This window comes from Ceratosolen solmsi, unplaced genomic scaffold (genome assembly GCF_000503995.2).
Source record: "Ceratosolen solmsi marchali unplaced genomic scaffold, CerSol_1.0 scaffold47, whole genome shotgun sequence".
Lineage (NCBI taxonomy): Eukaryota > Metazoa > Arthropoda > Insecta > Hymenoptera > Agaonidae > Ceratosolen > Ceratosolen solmsi.
The window spans coordinates 6,804,319-6,826,907 of NW_011948419.1; the positions used below are offsets into that span (position 1 = coordinate 6,804,319).

Genomic DNA, 22,589 nt, shown 5'->3' on the forward strand with positions numbered 1-22,589 from the left:
TTATACTGTAACCGGCTGGCTTTCACGTGTACACACTATCGCTTCCTCTTATTCTCTCACATAATCCTCTCTTTCTAAACATGGCTCCGAAAATTTGTGAAAATTGATTCATTTAAATGACCTATAACGTGTAAGCACGTGAAAGTCAACTACAAGACAATAAGGGGACATTTTAATTTTGCCATTTATGTTCTTCAATAATATGTTGCGATGTTGTACAAGGAGATGTGCAAAAAAATTATCATTGGTAATGCCTGAAGGTTTCTAATTTTACAAATATGAGAAACTATAATTTTATTATATTATCATAAACACCCTTTTATCCTCTGGTTTTATAAAATTCATAATCTATATTCTAATCAGTGATTTGTACGTTTAAATATGATTATTTATTAATTGATAAAACTACAAATATATTATGAAAAGTAACTTATATATAACATAGTTCTATAAAAAATAACTAGATTAATTTTCTTACTTTGAATTAATTTTAATACATTATGATAAATTTTAGAAAAACCAATAACATTATAATTATTTAAATTTACGTAGAGACTTCATAAACTTATAAGATTCATTTTTTCATATTATAAGATTCTCATTATCATATAAAATATTGTTTTAAAAAAGAATTAATTTATACTCTCCTTTAAATATCATGATTACGATTAATAAATTTAATATTATTGAAAAATATTGATGAATTATACTGCTGCCTTAAAAAATACACTTTTCGAATAATAATATAATTATTATTGGTGCATAAATTTCGCATTTGCTTCAATGAATGTATCATACTTTACGTTGCTACAAAAATTAATTAATTTTTATATGCACACTGTTAAGTAAATAATAAAAATAAACTTTTTGTTATAATCATACATCAAGGGAAATAAGATATTGTTTACAATAGCCGTCTGAATTTTATTTTCAGTTCTATATATATGGATAATTCTTTAATTAATAATAGGCATTTATTAAACAATATAATTAATAATAATTCTGTAGTTATTTTAATAAATAAAAATACATTTAGATACGTATTTTTTTTATGTACAATAATTATTCTCACTATATTTTATTTCTTAAATTGTGTTTATTTTCTTCTCTCTCTCTCTCTCTCCCTCTCTCTCTCTCTCTCTCTCTCTCTCTCTCTCTCTCTCTCTGTTTCTTATGTGTGCATAAATCCGTTTAGTAATATTAATTTTACCGCAGAAATTTTCAAGTTTATCTTTATTTCTTACTATTAAATTTTTTATAATTCTAGTTATTTAGATATATACTCTTTAATAATTATTGCAAAGTCAAAAATTCAATTAACTTTAGCTATTATTACTGATAATTTTGGTGTAAATTTAAAAATATTCGACTTCATGATTTTATTACTATAATTATATGTTTAAAATTTCATAATACTTTATATATTTAAAGAAATTAAAATTTTTGTACTGATATACATTTTAATACATAACTGTTTCGTTATTATATCTCATATTCGTAGTTTCAATTTATAAAAAATACTAAAATTTTAATATTACTTTATTAAAATTTTCGATAATTTAGAAGAATTTTCAATTAAAGCTGCTAAATAATTTACCGATATAATCAAATCAAAATAATGTATAACCTTTTAATAAATGTTTAATATAAACCATGTATTTTCTTGTAAATATATAGATTAGTTAATAAATATTTATTATAAAAATGTCTTATTTCTATTAAAGAAAAGATCGAAATTATCGACATTTATTAGAATATACATACAATTATTATTCATCTTTTATATTATATATAGTGTAATTTGTATTATAGTGGTAATTGAAAAATATCATCAATGAAAAAAATCGATATTTTTTTAAAAGATTAATTTCCGTTGTAAAATCCTATCAATAATTAAAAACTATATTTAGGAAACAAGGGAGATGATCGACCGGTTCATCCAATCGTAGTGCCTTATATTTTTCTATGTAAAAATCGAGAAAAAAATGTACAAGATTCATTAATTAAACAAGCCACCGCATCAAATATTTGCAAAGGTATTAAGTGAACTATTGTTTATTTAAAAATATTTTAAATTGAGACTGCATTTTGTATATTAAATTGATTTTCAATTCAACATTATGATAGTAGCATTTGCATTTTAAACTCTTTAGGATAGAAAAGATACAAAAAACATAAGAAAAGAGTTTCGTTTTATGATTTTTTAAAAATTAAATTTTTTTAATAAAAAATTTATTGTGTACAACATTATATATATTATTTATAATATAAAAATATTTTATATAATATTCATAAATAAGATTTACCATTCTTTCATTAAATATTAAAAGTTTTGTTATAATACTGTCATTAAATATTAAAATCTTAATCTTAACTTATCTCTATAATTTATCTAAATCGTCAAAAAATTATCTTGGAAATATTTAATTGTATTATACAGTTTCATAGTTCATAGAAATACTCATATATAAAGCTGAACTGAGAACATAAAACATGTACAACAATAAAATAAGAGACGTGTTTTGGTTTTTAATGAGTTTTAATGTAATGGCTTTTAATATACGGTATCAAAGGGCCGGAAATTCCGAGCAAGAATTTTGCTTAGAAACTGTCGTTACTGGTATCAAAGTTACATATATCGTTTTGTGTAACATGCATACTTTGAGCATAAGATTGCGAAATGTTTTCGATCGAGAATGGGATAGTTGCTTAACTTGGCCTATTATCCCTCGCTATGTTTTTCTGCTGTATCTTTTCCATCTTTCTTATTTTCTATTTTAACTCGAAAGTTTGAAGTTGGTCGTTGTTACAACTGCAACAGTTCCTTGTTAGTTCTAAAATTTGTATGCTCGATTATGTTTGATTACCTATGACTTGCGATGATTCATGAATTCAAAGAACTTTAAATCAGCATTCTTAATAATGGAATTTTTCAAATATCAATTTATCACCGTCCCCGAGGGCCTAGTGACTTATCATACGATAAAGATATATGAAGTACATAATAAATTTATTCTGAATTATTTTTCTATCATTAATGTTAATATTTTTTTATTAATTTATTAAATTTAAATAAAACAAAATTAGTATAAAATTATTCAAATTTTAAATATCAAGCAATACAATTTATCCTAACAATGCGCTCATTCTTTTGTAAAAGTATTGTTATATGTTCAATTGCTTGGAAATATAGGATTAAGTCGGTATTTAATAATTAGATTTCTAGATATAATCATTATAAATAAATGTATCTATTAAATATGAAATACTATTAATTAGAAATTTATGTTATTTTAATTTTATAATGTCATAACGTTTCTAATTTAAAATTTCAAGACCATAATATTTATAAGCAACTTAAAATCGTTTTAATTCTCTACATTCTATAAACTGTTTTTGTATATTACAGATAGAAGGTTTTAACATATTAGTAAACACATAACAGTGATAATTGCAAAAAAATATCCAAATTAGTATTTTAAATTAATGCACTTCCATACTCCGTAATAATTTTTTTAAGTGTTAATGAATTCCTTGACTTAACTTTTGAATCATAATTGCTATATTTTAACTACTTGTCACTTCATAAATTTGCGCTAAGTAAATAAAGTTCTTTCATTATAAAATGGTTTTATTGGAGTTTTAGGATTCTAGTGTTATAGAAATAAAAAATTTATTGTTTACATCTGTCAATATTTTTTCAATCTATCGATCAAACCTGCTATTTTATATTTTTTATACGTGTCGAATATTATAGCACGAAAATGAAATAGAGAAAAATGTGAATGCCATTTCTGAAAGTGCTAGCCCGGCCTTAATATTTCTTATTGAATTTACATTCAATAATAAATATTGACTAAACATATATTCATTATCAAGCCAAATAATAATTAAAAATTAATTAATTTTAACTGATACAAACAAGTAATTCTTTTTGTATCCCTTTCTGTCCTTTTCAATCTATTTGTGCATTAGATTTACTCTCTCTCTCTCTCTCTCTCTCCCTCTATCTCTCTCTTTCTTTCTTTCCCTTGCTACACTAATGAATGCAGTATCATATTCTTGAAATATAATTTAAATTATATAAGAAAAGATTTAGGAAAATAGATAAATGTTGGATAATAAAACAGTACTTATAAGATAATTTATATTGTTGTATTTATATATGAACCTTACTTCAATAAATCTTTATTTTTTTAATTATTAATATATTATATAGCATCAACACTGATAGCCGAAATAATGAGAGAACAGTTTCTAAGCAATAATTGTATAGCAATGAACATTTTAATAATTTCTTATTTAAATCATTCTTAATTGTCTATCGCAAATGATACCAATAATTGATCCATTTTTATTTTTTTCAGTTTAAAAGTATAATATAGTAATCAGCGTTTCAATTTCATAAAAAATTACAAAAGAAAAAACAATTTTTTGAACATGGAAGGTTATATTTTTCAATCAAGAGTACTTAAAAGAATTTTTCTTATAACTCGTGTAACATAAAATACGATTAGTCTCCTAGAAACACATGATATTTTCAAATGTTATTTTTTTCTTAAGATTCCTAATATATTGAAAAAGACAAATTTTTTATTATAGGAAAGGGAAAATAATATTTTTAATGGTCTTTTAAAAATACATAATTAAAATTATAAAGTAATCTACTGTAATAATCATAACTTTCTGCGGTGCTTTTCAAGAAAATCAATTAAAATTTGCTTCAATTAATAATATATAATTTATTTTTATTTTAATATTATTCAATAATATTGTCGTTTATTGATATCATATATTATGATATAACTTCATATTATTTTATCAAAAGAAATTAAAAATTGATATATAAGCTTTTTTTTTATTTATCAATAATTTTATATCACAGTATTTCGATTATTTATTAATGATATTATATCTCATTGTTGATAACGAATATTTGTGGAACTATTATGTTAATTAATTCGATATCTATTAAATACTAAATATAGAATGATTACAGAAATATACAAAATATAAAAACTAGTTTTTTATAGAATTAAATTTTATCCTTATATAAAATAGTGTCGCTAATTACGAAAAGTGTGACTAAATTTATGATTAGGTAAATAAATGTATTATTAATTAATTTTAAAAATAAATTAATTGTATAATCGTGGTTATACAAAATTTATAAGTACATAACCACATTGTTTTATTTCATAAACGTAAATAAACAAATTATATTTATAGTTTTATATAATAATTTGATGTAAAGTAACATAAATATAGCGTAATTACATTGGCGGAAGAAATGTAAGCATCTTATAGCGTAAGGCTCTTAAATATCTTCCTTTTTAACGTATTCACTCAACGTTGAATTAAAAACGCTGAGAAGGATAATCAACTGTAAAGAACTGCCGTTTTAATATAACGGTATTTCATTCCAAAGAAGAAGTAATATTATGCGAGCCGATGAAGTGAGTATCGCAGTTGTACCCCAGATATTATGCATAGTAAAGTGAAGCAATGAGATATTTAATTCCTTTGACCTGTAGAACTCTACCGCAACTCTGCCCACATGTGATTAACGCCCATGACTTTATATATATCCAGACTTATAATCAAATTAAGATGTAAATGCCTCATAATAAACATCTCGAATATGAAACGGTTGGATGCATCATACAAAAATCAATAAAAGCAAATTTTACGCTGGTAATATAGAGTTATTTATCGAATTAAGAGCAATAATTTGATGAAATGTAGATCATTAATTGTTATCATTTATACTATAATAATTTATAAAATTTTCTGCAATAATAAATTTTAAACATATAATTATTTATAATAAATTGTATTAATAATAGAATTAATTTATACTGTTTTCAATTTAATCGATTTAATTGAATTGGTATTGAGTAAATTAATAATTTATGAAAGTTTACATAATATATTATATAAAACTTTATAATTGTATTGTAACAAAGTCATTTATTATAATGAAATTACAATAATAATTTATTATAAATACGTGTAATATTGAATTGTCTTTAAAGATTAAAAAATTATAAAAATTTATTTTTCAAACAATTGTAATTTTGGTAATACTATAGAATTAATAATATTATGTAGTTATATATTGAAAAAAGATCACTGTCTATGTAGAATACATTATCATTTTCTATAAAATTTATATGAAATTTATTATTATATAGTTGTATATAGTTTTATGTATTTTATATAAATATTATTGGTATACATATTTCTATCTAAATCACCATCTAAATTTATATTAATGTTTTTACTTTCACTTATAGATGCGTATATGCACATTATACATCATAAAATATTTTGAGTAGGATAACAAATTTATGGGTCTTTATAACAAAGATACAACAATTCTAATTCATTATACAATTTGCTCTTTTCGGTAAATTTGAGTAAAAAAATGTTGACTAACATTTTCAATATGCTTGATTGACAGATTAGTTCTATTAATAGAATTTTCTCCTTTTGTACAACCTCTGTGTAAGTATAATTTCCGCTTGATTAGCTAAACAAAAACATTATCGCATAACTAATTTATTATTTAATTTAATGATGAACCGACTAGTTAGAATAGTCTTAAGAGATATAAAATCGCGCTATTGCATTTTCTTGAATGAGGGACTTTAAGCATGAGTCACAACATGTGCGCATGGCGCTGATTGAAGATGTACAAGAATGGCGATGGGAAATGATGAGAATTATCGGATGACAAAGGGAAGGAAGTACAACAGCTAACATAGCATTAGCTCAACCTCCTGCAGCTGTCGCGTAAATTATTCGCGCGTGCATTATATACGGTAATGGGCGTTGAGAACGGATAAGCTCAGATGGACTTTCTTCATAAGGCTCGAGTCGTGGCCAGCATGCGTCTCCACGTTTATGAAAGTTTTTAAAGTAGTTTTTATAAAGTAATTTTGTATATAATTAAAGGAAAGTTACAGTTCAAGTTACAATTATATAATAAAAAAATTTACCAAAATATTAAGTGATATACATACTTATGAACATAATTAACATCCAAACATTAAAATGAAATATTAAATTCGATATTTATAAGAAGAATAAACTATATAAAATTATTAAAATGTCTCAAATATTATTTTAATTGGAAACGGTTATTTTTAAATACACACAACACATATGTTAACAAAAGCGCGTGCGCGCACATACACACATACATATATCTATCTATATATATATTGAACCCGTTAATGAGCCTTTAATTTCCGACTGATTTTTATTGACTAATTTTATTTTTTAAATTGAAATTTTGAATTGATTAAAGTAGTTTTTGATCGATATTTATTATACATTAAAATTTAAGTACATTTTATCAAAAACATTTAACATATAAATTATTCGATGTAAATCATAAAATTTAATAGTGTGCATATAAAATATATTAAAATTAATTGAAAGTCATTAAAATTGTAATTACATATGCATAAAGTTTTAATTCAATTAATTAATTTTCTCTTATTAATAGTAAAATTTTTAATAACAAATAATATTTTTACTACTTTCATATATTTTTTAATTAATTTATTCTAATTTCAAGCTATTAATGTATATTTAAAGTATTATTATTTTATTTATTTTATTGCGATATACAGCTATGTCTATTGATTTTTAATGTATTTAATTTTTTTATAAACATAATAATTTTATGTGACTCTATTATTGCTTCATAATAACTTATATTAATTTTTTTGAAAATTATTAAAAATGAAAGATCATCTTAAAATTAATAATTTACAATTACATAGTTAATAATAAAGGTTCATTAATATGTACAATATGTATATTCATAACTGCAATAAAAACTTCTATAATATGTTTTAAATTGTACTTTACTTAAAAAATATGAATTGATAAAGAATAAACTTTTTATTCGATACTAATAAATGTGCCATCATTAGTATTATATTTTAAATAAAGTTGAAATAAATTCGTAGATATATATATTGCTACATTGTGGAATAATTATTATGAACAGTCGTATCCAATGCAACAAACTTCTTTCTAAGGAATCACATCTATGTGAATCTATGTGCGCTAAAAATACAGTAAGCATACATCTCTTCCGGTCACTGACTAATGAATGATGCATATTAACACACCTGAAAAAATAAGCTAGTCGCATACGTCGTTTTAATTCAATCATTGTTGCCCTGCCCGTACTTTAACAATGAAAATCTTATTTGCTACGAACACGATATTAATTGTAGTTTTCTACATTTTGTCTATATTTATCTTAGAGAAAATATAGAAATGTCAGATTATAATGATGCCTGGAATTCATTTAATCTTATATTTTCTGCACACGTAATAAATATTTTTAAAATTAGTAACGGATGATTGTACGTGGAAAAATTCTTCGCCATAGATATGGTAAAATTTTAATCGTTGGTTTTTAAATTAAAAATGACTTTAAGTATAAGTTATAAATTTTGTACGAAACTATAGTTAAATAAAACATTTTATGTTTATATATGAAAACCAAATTAATGTAAAATTTCATTTAATTTATTTTAAATTTCTTCATTTAAATCTTATTTATATTTCGATTTGGTCTTCCATAAGATAATTTCAAATATATAATATTATAAATAAACATTAACGTATAAAAGAAACATTAAAATTTGTTTTCTATTATTTTATAAAAATATATTGATTCAGTTATTGAACAAGAACTATAAACCATTTTTCTACATATATATATAAGTGTACTCAAATATGTGATTAAGAAGTGATTACACATAAACAAATTAAGTATTATAAGCAATTTAAGGAATGCCAATTTATATTTCAACAATTAAAACTTTTATTGATAAAGTATATAAATTAATATAGAAATAATGAAACTGTAAGATTTTGTATAATATACAATATTAAAATTTTATACTAAATTTAAAATATTTTAACTTTCATAGTATTTTAAAATTTTGTCAACATTTTTTTGAATATTTAAATTTATTAGATAAAATACTATAAATAACTTAAATAACATAATTTTATTGTTAATTAAATACATATCAACACCATGTATGATCTTATAAATAGACAACTATCAATTCTCACCGATATATTAATTATGGAAATACTGGAAATATATTTATGTTATTTTAGTATGATATTGATATATTAACGTTCGAATCAACTTTAACATATATAGTTATTCTAGAAAAAACTTTTAGCTTAAATTATTATGTGATATATTTGCATGTATACTACGAGTAACTTTGATTTTAGTTACAAAGATAAGAATATACTACTGACTCTAATGTGTGATTATAAATTTATAATTAATTTATAAGTAGCTTTTAATGTGGAGCAATTAGTTAATTTCACTATTAATGATAAACCGATAATATTAATATCAGTTTAAAAGTGAATAAAATTTGAATGATACTTAATATCACTAAAAAGCAGTAAATAAGTAATTGTCTAAGAATATTCAGTAGTGAATTAAAATTTTAGACTATAGTTTTAAATAATATGTATACAACATTACTATAAAATCATTAATTTTATTAAAAATATATTAATTATTGACTACACTAGAATACTTTTAACATGGAAAAGTAATTTATTAGAAAAATCCGTCATGATATCGTCTATGCCTTACAGAATATTTTGATTGAGTCGTGTATATTCTTAAATATATTTTCGTAGTTCAATTTCAATTTCATACTTAGACGATGATTAATTCGCATGATTTCACGTACGCGTGAATAAATAGCAGAGAACTACGGCATGAAAACCCAGTTACGCGAGGACATCCTCCCACGTTCGGTTCGTTACCCAGCCGACAGATCTTAAAGCATCGATTATATCTCGCAAGTCTGTTTCTTTCTCTTTTCCGCCCTCCCGACTATTCTTTTTTCTTCGTCATTCCCATGAGTATGAGCATATTGTACATTTTATATGGTAAACGCCTTCACGCCCGCTTGTCTAGGGAGGAGGCACCTCTTTCTGGTTAGCCAAGGTTTCACTTTTCTTTCGTCATGGATCTTCATTTCAAACGATAATGCGCGGATATACTTTAAGGACGCTAATATGAGCTTTCTGTTCTATAAATGATCAAACGATTTATAGCTCATCGAACGAATGCTATATGAAGCATTTCAAGAGGAATATTGTTTGATATTTTTTAAAAGATTCATTTAAACATTATATTTAGCATTTTAAAGTTTATAAGAAAAACGTTCGTTTTGATATAATAGTATATAAACTTTTAATTATGAAAACAGTTAAGTTTCAAATCTAATTTAATAATCATAAATTTGACTAGTATAAAATTCATTGTTTTGTGAATCATATAAAAAAAACTTGATTAAACATAAAATGTTATAATAGAATGTTATATTAGAAAAAATCTGTAAAAATACGTACCCTGCAATAAAAATCCATGCAGCGCGAGGTTCATGGCTATGAAACAGTTGAATTATTTCTGAAACATTATTATGTATCATTAAATAAAATTCTATTTTAATAAAAGTATCAAATATATTCATTCAACTATAATTACATTTTTGTATAAATTAAAATTATTATACAATAGATTAATGAAAGGTATAGAATGTACCTTATACTGCATAATTGCTTATATAACGATTGAAAATATTTAATAAGATTTATTAAGATGTAATATTTATAAAGTATATATAAAGTATATATTAGTATATAAATTTATTACGAAGTTGATAGAAGTTTTAAAAAAATCTATGAACTTTTTAAATCATTTATTAATTAAACACATATACATCTTTTTATATACTCCTTACTCAATAATATGTAAAATTACGTCAAATACTAGAAATAATGTAATATATTTATTGTTTAATTGTAAGATTTTTTACCAAGCTTTATGTAAATTGTACCTAATAATGAACTCACAGTAAGTAGTAATATTCAGTCTATTGAGTCGTAAATTGATGGCATTTATTGGATATCTTCAAATTTGTTTTAAGAAAGTTTATACTTAATACAAATATTGATGAAAAAAAACTATCTTATACAGTAATTCCAAATATTGTTTCAACTTAATCATCTAAGTTCTTGTAATATTAAGTTAATTTATTATAAATATTGGAAATACTGTTCTGTAAATTTTTAGTGCAATTTCTAGTATAAATTTACCTAATATCGTTATGTAAATAATATGATATCTTGGTAATAAATTATTGGAATGCGTTTTCTACTAATATTTTACTTTTGAAATATTATCTTTATATTATATTAAATTCTCCTATTCGCAAAATATTTATAATAAATTATCATTAATAATTTCAGGTTTGATGATAATAGGATAAATTATCATTAATTTTCTGTAAAAGTTCAATTACATTTTCATACATTTAGAAACATTATTTTATTATAACACGTGTATATTCTATACTTTGAAATACTTAAATCTATTTGAAGTAAATTTAATAATTCAATTATCATCTTAGAAACTTAAATACTACAAACGGAAACTTGAACCTTAAATTTTTGTTAAAAACTACAATGATAATAAAATAATTACTAGGCCGTTTAGTCCAATTTGTGTTTCTCGTAAATATAAGCTTTTAAAAAGAAATTTTTAAGAAAATCTTCAAAATGTACTAAAACTACATAATTGAACGATACCGGTATGCACATATGCTTGCATACGTCCATATTAAGGAACGCATAATCGCGCATCCAACAATCGAATAAAAAAATCGAACAACGATAAATAATATATATATATATATATATATAAACGAACGCACATATGCACACAAAAGTTTTAAATTCCATCCAACTTCGTATACCTGGATATAAATTTTTATGCTGTCTTTTTATTTCAACTGAAAGTATTTTCACCTTATGTAAACGCGCGAAGGCGCACATTTTCATGTGCATGCGTAAGTGTGCTTTCCCCGCCTCCTATCTTTTGATCAAAATACATTGGCCACGCCCGCGGATCAGCAGCCATTACTACTACTGTTAATACCAATGATCATACCAGGTTCAACTTATTTATATTTACCAATATTGTCTATTTATCTAGTCATTCATTGGAAAACATTCCACACAATTTAAAGACTTAACTATCGCGAGGTTTGATCATCCATTATTTAATTTCTTGTTTTCTTATATTTACGTACTAATTATTTAGAAAATTAATGATTAGAGTACAATCATTATAATTACATGAACAAAAATACCTGGCATTTATGAATATTGATAAATTAAAGTATGATCCTTTAAAAATTGTTTTTACATACGTTTAGAAAGGAATTTAGTACTATCTAATATAAAATTATACGTAAACAGTGGCTCAGTCATTCGAAATAAACTTGCGATTTCCGACAAAAACTATATATAGGATTCGTTCCATTAATATCTAATAATTGAGTGCATTTTTAAAGATCTATCTTAACAAGTTTTCATTTTACTTCCAATTTTAATGACAATGTTCAGAATTTATTTTGAAATGAATATTATTTATTTAACTAACAGAGTACTTTCTCTTTTTATATAATTATTTTTATTTTGAAAGATATTAAAAATAAATTTTAGAAAAAATGCAAGCAATTAAAACTATTTAAATTATTAATCATTTAATTTGGAGATATGGAGTTGAAAAAGATTGATGTTTTATTTTCTGTTAAATGCTAAATCAAGTCTTAAAAAAAATCTAGAAAAATCTACAAATGAAAATTTCATAATCCGCAAATAAAGATATTTTAAATATATATATATATTTTTTATATATTTTTATTTTTTTATTAATTTTTTTTTTTTAATTTTTTTATTTTTAATTTATTATTATTATTATATTATAATTATATAATTATATAATTATAAAATAATAACAAATTATTATTATTATAAAATTAAAAATTTTAATTTTAAAATTTTTAATTTTAAATATATATAAAGATATATCTAAATGTCAGTGTTTATCAATTTTTAAAATAATTCATATAAATTAAAAATGTACGTTAAATTTAAAAATAATAATTTACTGATTTAGAACTGTATTGTTAAAAAAAAATATTTAAATACTTTTTACTACTGAATTATTGATTATTCAAGGGGCATATCATTGATGTAATTTCTAAGTGCCCCTGCTAGTATAGCTTTCGCAATAAAAGGCTTAATCTTGAAGAATCGAAGGAAGGTGAGTCAAAGTTTCATCGATACCATTATAAATTATACCGAACGTAAATCGAGCAAATGCAATATCCTTGAATGCCCAGATATTGGATAGAAATCTAGACAGAATGTTGCACGTGCCTTGACTTGACAGGCAGCAAAGCGAGAAAGTGGCCCGCTCTCGTGTGATTGCCGTCGTTAACATCCGTTCGCGATATCATCGCAATCGATTTCGTTTGTGACCACGTCATACGCACACGAAACCCTGTATATATACGTATATAGATATAGAGCTATGAAAACAAAAGCGAAAGTTTTATCGAACTTCATAGTCGAACTGATCTATTTTCCATACGATGAGTGAAAAAGTATCGTTGCTAGATGATTTTATATAACATTAAAGTAGGGATAAATTATTGTTAAAATTACAGTATACATATGCATATGTGTTTTAACTTAGGGATTTAATTCATCGCATGAAATTTCCCATTATTCTGCATATATTTATCAAGGTTGAACAATGTAAATATCTTATTTGTAGAAATATTCTCTTACTAATCTCGATTAGAATTCATTTTTCTTGTAGGCCTTGTTGATACCAATTTAGCGTATGGTTCACAGATAAAAATAGTATCAATGAAATATTTATTTTATTAATTTATTAATTTATAATAAAAATTTATTAATTCTTATTTTTTTTGTAATTGTATTGATAAACTGCATATTTTATAAAATTCTTTCAAACATTAAAATTTCGATATTTCATATAGTCATCGAATAACGAAATTCTTTAATATAAATCATTTAGTATGTAAATATAATTTTCTATATAAACTGTTGTAGTTATATAAAATATTAAGAGACCAAATTCTTTAAAATTGAATATGATATATTTCTGTACACAAAATTATTAAAAAGTAAAGATAGCAAAATACATTATGTATACTTGTTAAATACAATTTATAATAATGATTATTTTAATTTTAATAAACATTTATTAAATCATCCATTATAATATTAATAATATTCATAAATAACAAATTAATAAATTATATATTTAATCTAATATTAATATTTTTGTAATTGATTTTAAAAGGAATTTTTCAAAAAATGATGAAATGTTTACTAAAACTAGGTAATCTATTACCATTAAACAGGGTTTAATAGTTCAAATTCTAATAAAATTTAATAAATTATGACATAAAGTCATTTTTGTACAAAAAATTATTATCACACCTAAATGACAGCCATGTTTTTATATTGTTTCAACCATGTTTAGATATTGTTTTTTATATTGTCTCGAGCTGTGTAATCATTAATAAATTATGTAAGATTACGTGCAGACAGATTGTTTATATTTATATATAATTTAATACAGAATACGCAGATTTCATCATATCAAAGTATAAGCATGCGATTATACAAAGTAAATTATCGACATTGGATATACTTGTTCGACAAATGCTCTTTAGTATAGTAATTTGTAATAACTTAGTTGAAATGTTCGATACCGAAGAAAATTTGTTTCTGTCGTTTTTTTTTGTATTTCATATTATATTTTACTGTGGTTATTGGCCATAACGTGGATTTTTCATTTTCAAATGAAAAAAAATTGTACTATTTTAATAAATTTTACATTATCTATTAAACGAATAAAATATATTTTATAATTATATTCAATGTTTAAATATTTTTTAAATGTTATTCTAGTTATAATAACCTTCTGAATTTCGTAAGTCCTAACTTGCATTTCTGAAATATAATAGCGACATTTGAATTTACCAAAATATTATTTTATTTAATAAATGGAGTTACAATAACTGTATGAAACAAGTTACCAGTTAATTTTCTTATTATTAATTATTTTTTACAGAAATAAAATTAAATTTGAAAAAAATTAAATTAAATAAAATTAAATAGAATTGTAGTAGATGCTTGCACTGTACATTTACTAATGATAGTTCAAATAATACAAAAATTGATGGAATATAAGAAAATGAATACTAGAAAAGATATTTGACATTTTTATTAAATTTTACTGAATGTGTATATATAAATTAAATATTTCGAATTTATGTCCCACTGTTGATTTTATAAACAATATACACTGTATGAAATAATTTCAATATTGAATGAATTTTCAAACGTACATTAGTCAAAATTTATATAATAAGAAAACCAGATACCAAAAATAATAATACATAATTCAAAATCAAATTATCAATATATTGAATTAAACAATTTAATTTAATGTCAACGTCAAAAGTAGTATTAAAATAATTATAATTACCACTATTGCACTTCAACTATAATTAAATAAAATAAAAGCAAATTAAATGCAGACCATTGCTGATAAGTCGCTAAGAGATTTTTCTATAACGGATAATGAATATTACTCATTTTTGAGAATGGGACAAGATAGATAAAGAAGTAAATAACTACTCAACATAAAATTAAAAACATTATTAAATAAAGATTTAAATACATAACAATTGTTATGGACATTAATATAAGTATTTTTTATAATTTTAATATTATATTTTGTTGCATCATTATTTTCAATATATTTATTAATAAAAAAATAGAAGAATCTAGTGAAAAATCATGTTATTCTCATTTTATATTACTTACTCAATATTTTACTTATAAACAACTAATTTTTAATGCATTGATAACATCTATAACACTGAACAAATGTTAAATCCATATATTTCAATCGAAGACATCAAATATAATTCTATATAACACTATTGTTATTTATAAAATCATATTCAATAATAGAAAAACTTATTTCTTCGTTAAAATATATTTGAATAGTAAATCATGTATAACAGTACGTAATTAATCTTTTACAAGATATAAATAAATATGGCTGGTGTGCATAAATAAAATAAAACTCTAGACTTGATGTTTTTTAACATGATTGTATCCAAATAAAAATTGTATATATTGTAAAAATTATGAAAAAAACTATTAAATAAAATCTGAAAAGTGGTATATAACGAATCAGAACATAAAAATTAGGTATGAATACCACAATTGATTTTTCATTTTCTCTGAGTTTTTTCGACATTACTACATTTTATTATATATCAGAGTTATATCGATAAATTCTTTTTTATTTATAGTTTAAATATAGATTAAAATAAGAGGCAAGTTTCTATGATACTTTTGAGTTATATAATATTTTATTCACTTCTTATATTGTAATATGAGTATAAATACAAACTTAAGAAATATATGAAATATTTCAAATGAATGAAATCAAATATATGAAATATATTATAAAAATATCAAATATATGAAATAGTTCAAAGTGAGCAAACTATTGCAGAAACTTCTTAAAAAAACTTGTATGAAATTTTAATTTTAAGTATTATAATAATAAAAGGCAAAGTTGTTAAATAAAATAATAATTGTTATTTTATCGATGAAGCACTTTTATTTAATTATTTTTTGTAAGAAAATGAAATTCCACTTTACAATATTCTACACTTTTATTGAATATTATTTAAGCAATGAATTGTTCATATTAAAATATCAACATCTATTTAAACATAATAAATTTTTAATTTTCTATAAATATAAGTTTTTCTTGATAGATGAAAATTGTTAGCTATTAGTACATTGTATTTACATACAGAAGTAGGTTAACTTTCTTTTATTTCTTACTTGAATTAGAAAAGTAAAAGTGTTGATATTTTTATAAAATCATTTATATTATAAAAATTAAAAAATAATATTCTAATTTTTCTATAAATCTATATTTAATAATGATTTGCTATTTTAAAACGCTATAATATTAAAATGGTAAAAATATGAAAATTTAAAAACTAATGATATATTTATAACTATTTCCTTGTATTCATTGATATTATAATGTATAATTATAAAATATATACATTAATGAATAAGAAATAAGAAAAAATGAAATAAGAAAAAAAGCCAAAACAGTTAATTTAAAAAAATTGCAAGTATCATAACAAATTTGAAAGAGAATCAGAGTAGACAATGAATCAAGCACATCCCGAACTTTCTAAACAATTGATCGTGAGAGTTTATTTCGCTTCTTGGTTGCAGCATGACTTCCCGACTCACTCAAGTTTTCGAGAATGAATCGAGTACACATTCCTCTGAATATCGTACTCTCAATCTGCTAGTATACCTTAGTTGAGCTAGTAGACGTTTCTTTTTAAAAATAATTTTTAGAATGGATTGCCTAATAAGGAGCATATTCTATCGCGTGTTTGTCCGTGAATATTATAATCTCCAATTTTTCAACAAATGTTTTATAAAATATATAGTACTCTTATCCTTTTTTATATGCAATTTTTATGTAGCTACATATATATATATATATATATATATATATATATATATATATATATATATATATATATAAATTTATCTGTTAAATATCCATGGCAGAATTTAATTTAATTTAATGACTGGAAATTTCTTTCTAGTAGCTTATATTTAATTAGTTTGTTATATATTCTAAGTTTATATAATATAAACTGCACATGAGATTCAGTAAACATTAGTATCTAAGAATACCCATTTTATTGTTACGTAATCTATTATATACAATGCAAAATACTAGTTAGATATCATTACATCTTATAATGTTTTATATATTATTATATAATAAATACATTATATCTAATAATATCTAATTACCAACTAATAACTTTCAATCAGTTATTTTTTTAAATAAATATTGTATAAATTATATTTGATCAATTAATGGTACTATGGCGCTTCTTCTTATTGCCCTTTGACATACTAAAGAATATTAAAAAAATTAATATTATGTTAATGACACTTTTTTACGAATTTCTGTTTTTAAAAATCAATTGATATTGATTAAGAGAAAAATCTTCAAAGAACTATACATTATTCTTAAAAAATTGTACATAAAAAAACAATTTGTGTAATCATTTATGGCTAAATTTAGTATGTACTATACAATACCATATACTATGTATAAATAATGTATTATACAATACAGTAATATTTTTATGATTTATAAATATTTAATATCAACTGAAACCTGTCATACATATATATATATATATATATATATATATATATAAATAAACAAATGCAATTTGTAATAAATCTTAGATTATGTAGTTCAAATTGTTTGTTAATATTATTAATTTCAAAAAATGTTTTAAATTTTTCGACGAGTAATACAATATTTTTCTATAAAACTATACCATTTTCAAAATGAATTAAATGTTAAACAATGTGTAAATATAGAATAATGCAATTACTATTATGCTATACGATTTATGCAATTTAAATGTTTGTATAGTCTAAACCAGATTGGAACTATCTAATGTGAATAAATTCAAATTTTTAGTCCAAATTAAAATTATAAATATAAAAGAAATAATAACGAAATGATTGTTCACTACAACAATATTGATTTTTTTCATAACTCAGTAAAAACAATTGTTATGCTATTCCTTCATTTGCATGAAAGAAATCCCAAACGTGTTTAGTGCAATTACAAATATTTTGAGGACTCTCGAACATTAATTCTTGCATAAATAGATACGAATTATATTTTTTTATCGCTCTAACTGAAATATTTACTATATAAATACTAAATATACATAAGTTTTCTTATTCAATGCACCTCTATTAGTATTATAGATATACTTGTGGTTCATTCAAGATATTTATTCGCATTTCCGATAGCAAATAATATTGAATAATTTAATTATATATTCATTAGTTTCCATATTCTTTTGTTTATTATATATATTTCTATTTACATTTTTATATTCATAAATAAATTAAAAATCACATATATATAATCTTCGATTTAAATGTATTTATAATATATCTTTATTTATAAAAAAATGCAACATTTCTAATGATATTCTCCTGTTATAAATTTTTAATAAACAGAATACATATAAATTAAAGATTAAATATTTTTCATTGTACAAAATCATAATTCATTATTCATTGCATAATCTTCTATTAAGATACCAATATATTAGTAATTCATAGTTTTATTCAATAATAAATTTTTTAAATTATTTAAATTAAATCCTTTTTGCAATATATTAACAACAATAAAAGAAGAGTAAAAGAGTTGAAAGCAACCGATGGAGTATGTTCCATTAATAAATTTAAAAATAATTACTAGAATCTTTGAAAGTCATTATTACTTTATGGACTATCTAAATAACACCACTGTAATAACAGCAGCAATGATCTTTGTTTAAACACTATACATCTCTCAATGCACACCACTTTTCTTTTTTGACCTTCATACGTACAGTACTAGGTGAAGAATGTATGCAGTTAAAATATGGCGTTTAGATTTATTAAACGTAAACAAATCTGTATGAGAAAAATCGGTGAAATGAGGTGGAAGAAGGAAAAAATGAAAATGATACATGTATTATTAATGAAGAATTTTTTTTTAATTCTTTTAATTATTATTTCAAATAATGCATATTCGTACAAAAATTCTAAATGTAATTTTTAAAAACAGAAAATTCACTCCATGAATATGTCAAATTCAACAGTATCAAATATTTATGTTATATTGGAGAATTTAGTTTAAATTCGTATTATAACTAATTTAATTCGTGTATAAAAAATTATGCATTAACTATCAATTAAATTAAAAAGAATTATATCTGAAAAATTTACGATGAAAAAAGATTTATATCCAAAATATTTTAACATTTCTTTTTTATTAGAATTTTATTAATTGTAGGAAAATAATTAAAGTTCTATGTAAAAAATATTTAAAAAATTATTTACATATTAAAATCTAAATTTTATATAATGAATATATCTTCAATTATATTATATGTTTCATGATATTAAAAATTATTATTATTATTAATGAAAATTTATTATTAATTCTAAACTTAATTACTTATAAAATATTATTATTAATATCTGTCTGCATTGTTTATTTTGAAGTAATGAATGAGAGAATGTGAATTAATAAAAAAATGTGAAAGATTCTATCAGAATATATTTTAATATTGAAATTGTTGTTCTTTGCAGATTTTTAATTGCCATTTGTTATATTTCTATGCGAGAAATCTGACCTTACTAATTAAATAATATAAAGAAAAGATAAGGAAAACAAAATTTAAAATGATTATTGTTTTATTTGATTAATGCAATTACTTGATATGTAGCTTCGCAATGTAGATAAAATTCGCTTAGATAAAGTGATTTTATTGTATTCCGAAGTTTAAGTTTTTACAGTTTAATTCATACATATATTTGTAAAAAATTTGTGCTCTTCAAAAATTTTAAGATGGTAATATTATTTTTTAAAAATAATAAAGTCAGACGATATTAAAAATACTATTGCAACCATGAAAAAATAATATTGAATTAATAAAAGATTTAAGCTATTATATGATAAATAATATTTAAATAATGAAACACTTAAGATACTTAATTATAAATAATAAAAAAATTAATCTTTAAGTTGCTTAATAATTTCAAATTAATTAATTTTAAACAGTCGTATCGAATTTCATTTATTAATTTCAGTAACTGATTTCCTATGGAACTCCCGTCGTCAGAAAAATACTAATTTATAAATTCAAGAAAATAAAAAATTAACAAATATTTTTTGATAAAAAAAGTGTTATTGCCACACTATCCCAATCAGCTCATATGCAAAAAAGCTCTGAAAAAGATTTGAACCAGACGTTACAAAATTCATGCATTAATAGGGACACTGTGTATCGAGAATATATACTCCCACGAAATTCTTTCAATTATTTTAGCTGTTGCCACCGCAACATAATTGAACAACGATTACGGATGTCGGTCCTAATCGAAGAAGTAATTATTCATTTAAAAAAACTTGAACATAAAGATGAGTGAACGCAATTCACACGTTGATATGTCCGTGCAGCGGCTCCTTAAGCATTCCTCTTACACAAGATGAAATTATCGAAGTTAATCGATAGCTATTTGCAACTGGACGAACGAAAAAAAATTTCTCGCGTGGATTAGAGTTTTAATTTTACGGCTATGTTGAATTTCGCAATTAGTGTACTATGAATTAATAAATGACAAATATTTATAAAACTTAATATAATCCATATCACAATTTAAATCAAATTTAGAAAAATCTTTTGATAATAATCTATGTGTGAGTCATTGCTGTGTATGAGTTATTATACTTCGTAATAAATAAATATATTCTAAATTACACATTTCAATCTTAAAATATTCTTAATTTGAATCATTCAAAATTTGGTTCATGAAATAACAAAAATATTTATAAAAATTTAATATATTTTTAATGCAATACACTAAAAAATGTCGTAACCAATATTTTACTGTTACATTTTTTATAAAAAAATATGTGTATAGATTTCATTTATAATAAATATTATTCGATTAATACAAAAGTAAATTTCTAAAAATATTTTTAATTAGATTTATATACATTACCTTTAATTTTTTAGGAAAAATTTACTAAACTTTTTTTTTAATTTAAATTACAAACGATAATATTTATATTAAAGGTTTGCATTAACTAAGAATTTAATATAAAAAAAATGCAAAAAATATTTCCTCTAATTCTATTAAATTTCAACATTTTTATTTGCTTTTAATAAATTTGTGTTTTAATAATCAATAACCATAATAGTATTGTATCTTATGTAAAATATAACAAATTATGTAATGCTAAAGGTTACTTGAATAGTCTTCTTATTTTATAAATACGGAATTTATAAATAAGAAATATTAAACGTATTCTTATTTTTTAAATGATTTAATGAAAAAATCTATAATAATAAAATAGTAGCAAAACATTTTTAAAACTTTCTAGATGAGCAATTATTTTTTAATTTACTTATTTGTCCAATTCTAAAGGCATAATATACGACTGAGCGGCATTGTGTCTCAATTTCTTCCATATACTTCTTTGGCTTACATCGTTAAACTTTAAAAGAAAAATTTTTTTTGAAAATCTTCAATGATTTACGACTAACCTGCACATGACTTCATGCACATATTTATTTACAAAAAAAAAATCATTTGTACTTAATGCAAAGAATTCCGAAAGGACAACGAGCTGCGGGAGAATAGAAACGCGTAAGAGAGTCGATATCCTTTACGACATTCCAACATGGAGCTCGCGAGCAATTTACATGCAACGATGCAGATATGGATACAAAAAAAAATGAAAAACGAAAATATCGCATTCAAACACAGGTTCAAGGTCTTGAACAAAAGGCTGAAGAGCAACGAAGATGATTCGCATCGGATCGAGATACTATTATGACATTATGCTCAATTCTCTGTATATATATAGGGACTTGGTACTCTTATATCCTTTATTTTCTTTTAATTATAAAAAGTAATGACGTTGAATTTTCATGTCGAATGATCATTAAATATTAATTTCGAGATATATT

General features: G+C 22.3%; 1 protein-coding gene across 1 annotated transcript in view; it reads right to left on the minus strand.

Moving 5' to 3' along the window:
- Positions 1 to 22,589, minus strand: part of LOC105360821 (histone-lysine N-methyltransferase, H3 lysine-79 specific) — a 76,909-nt gene that overhangs the window by 44,626 nt on the left and 9,694 nt on the right. Inside the window, exon 2 of the mRNA XM_011497821.1 lies at positions 10,423 to 10,480. Within this exon, the coding sequence (XP_011496123.1) occupies positions 10,423 to 10,456 (34 nt within the window). The 5' untranslated portion in view covers positions 10,457 to 10,480. The remainder of the gene's footprint in view (positions 1 to 10,422; positions 10,481 to 22,589) is intronic.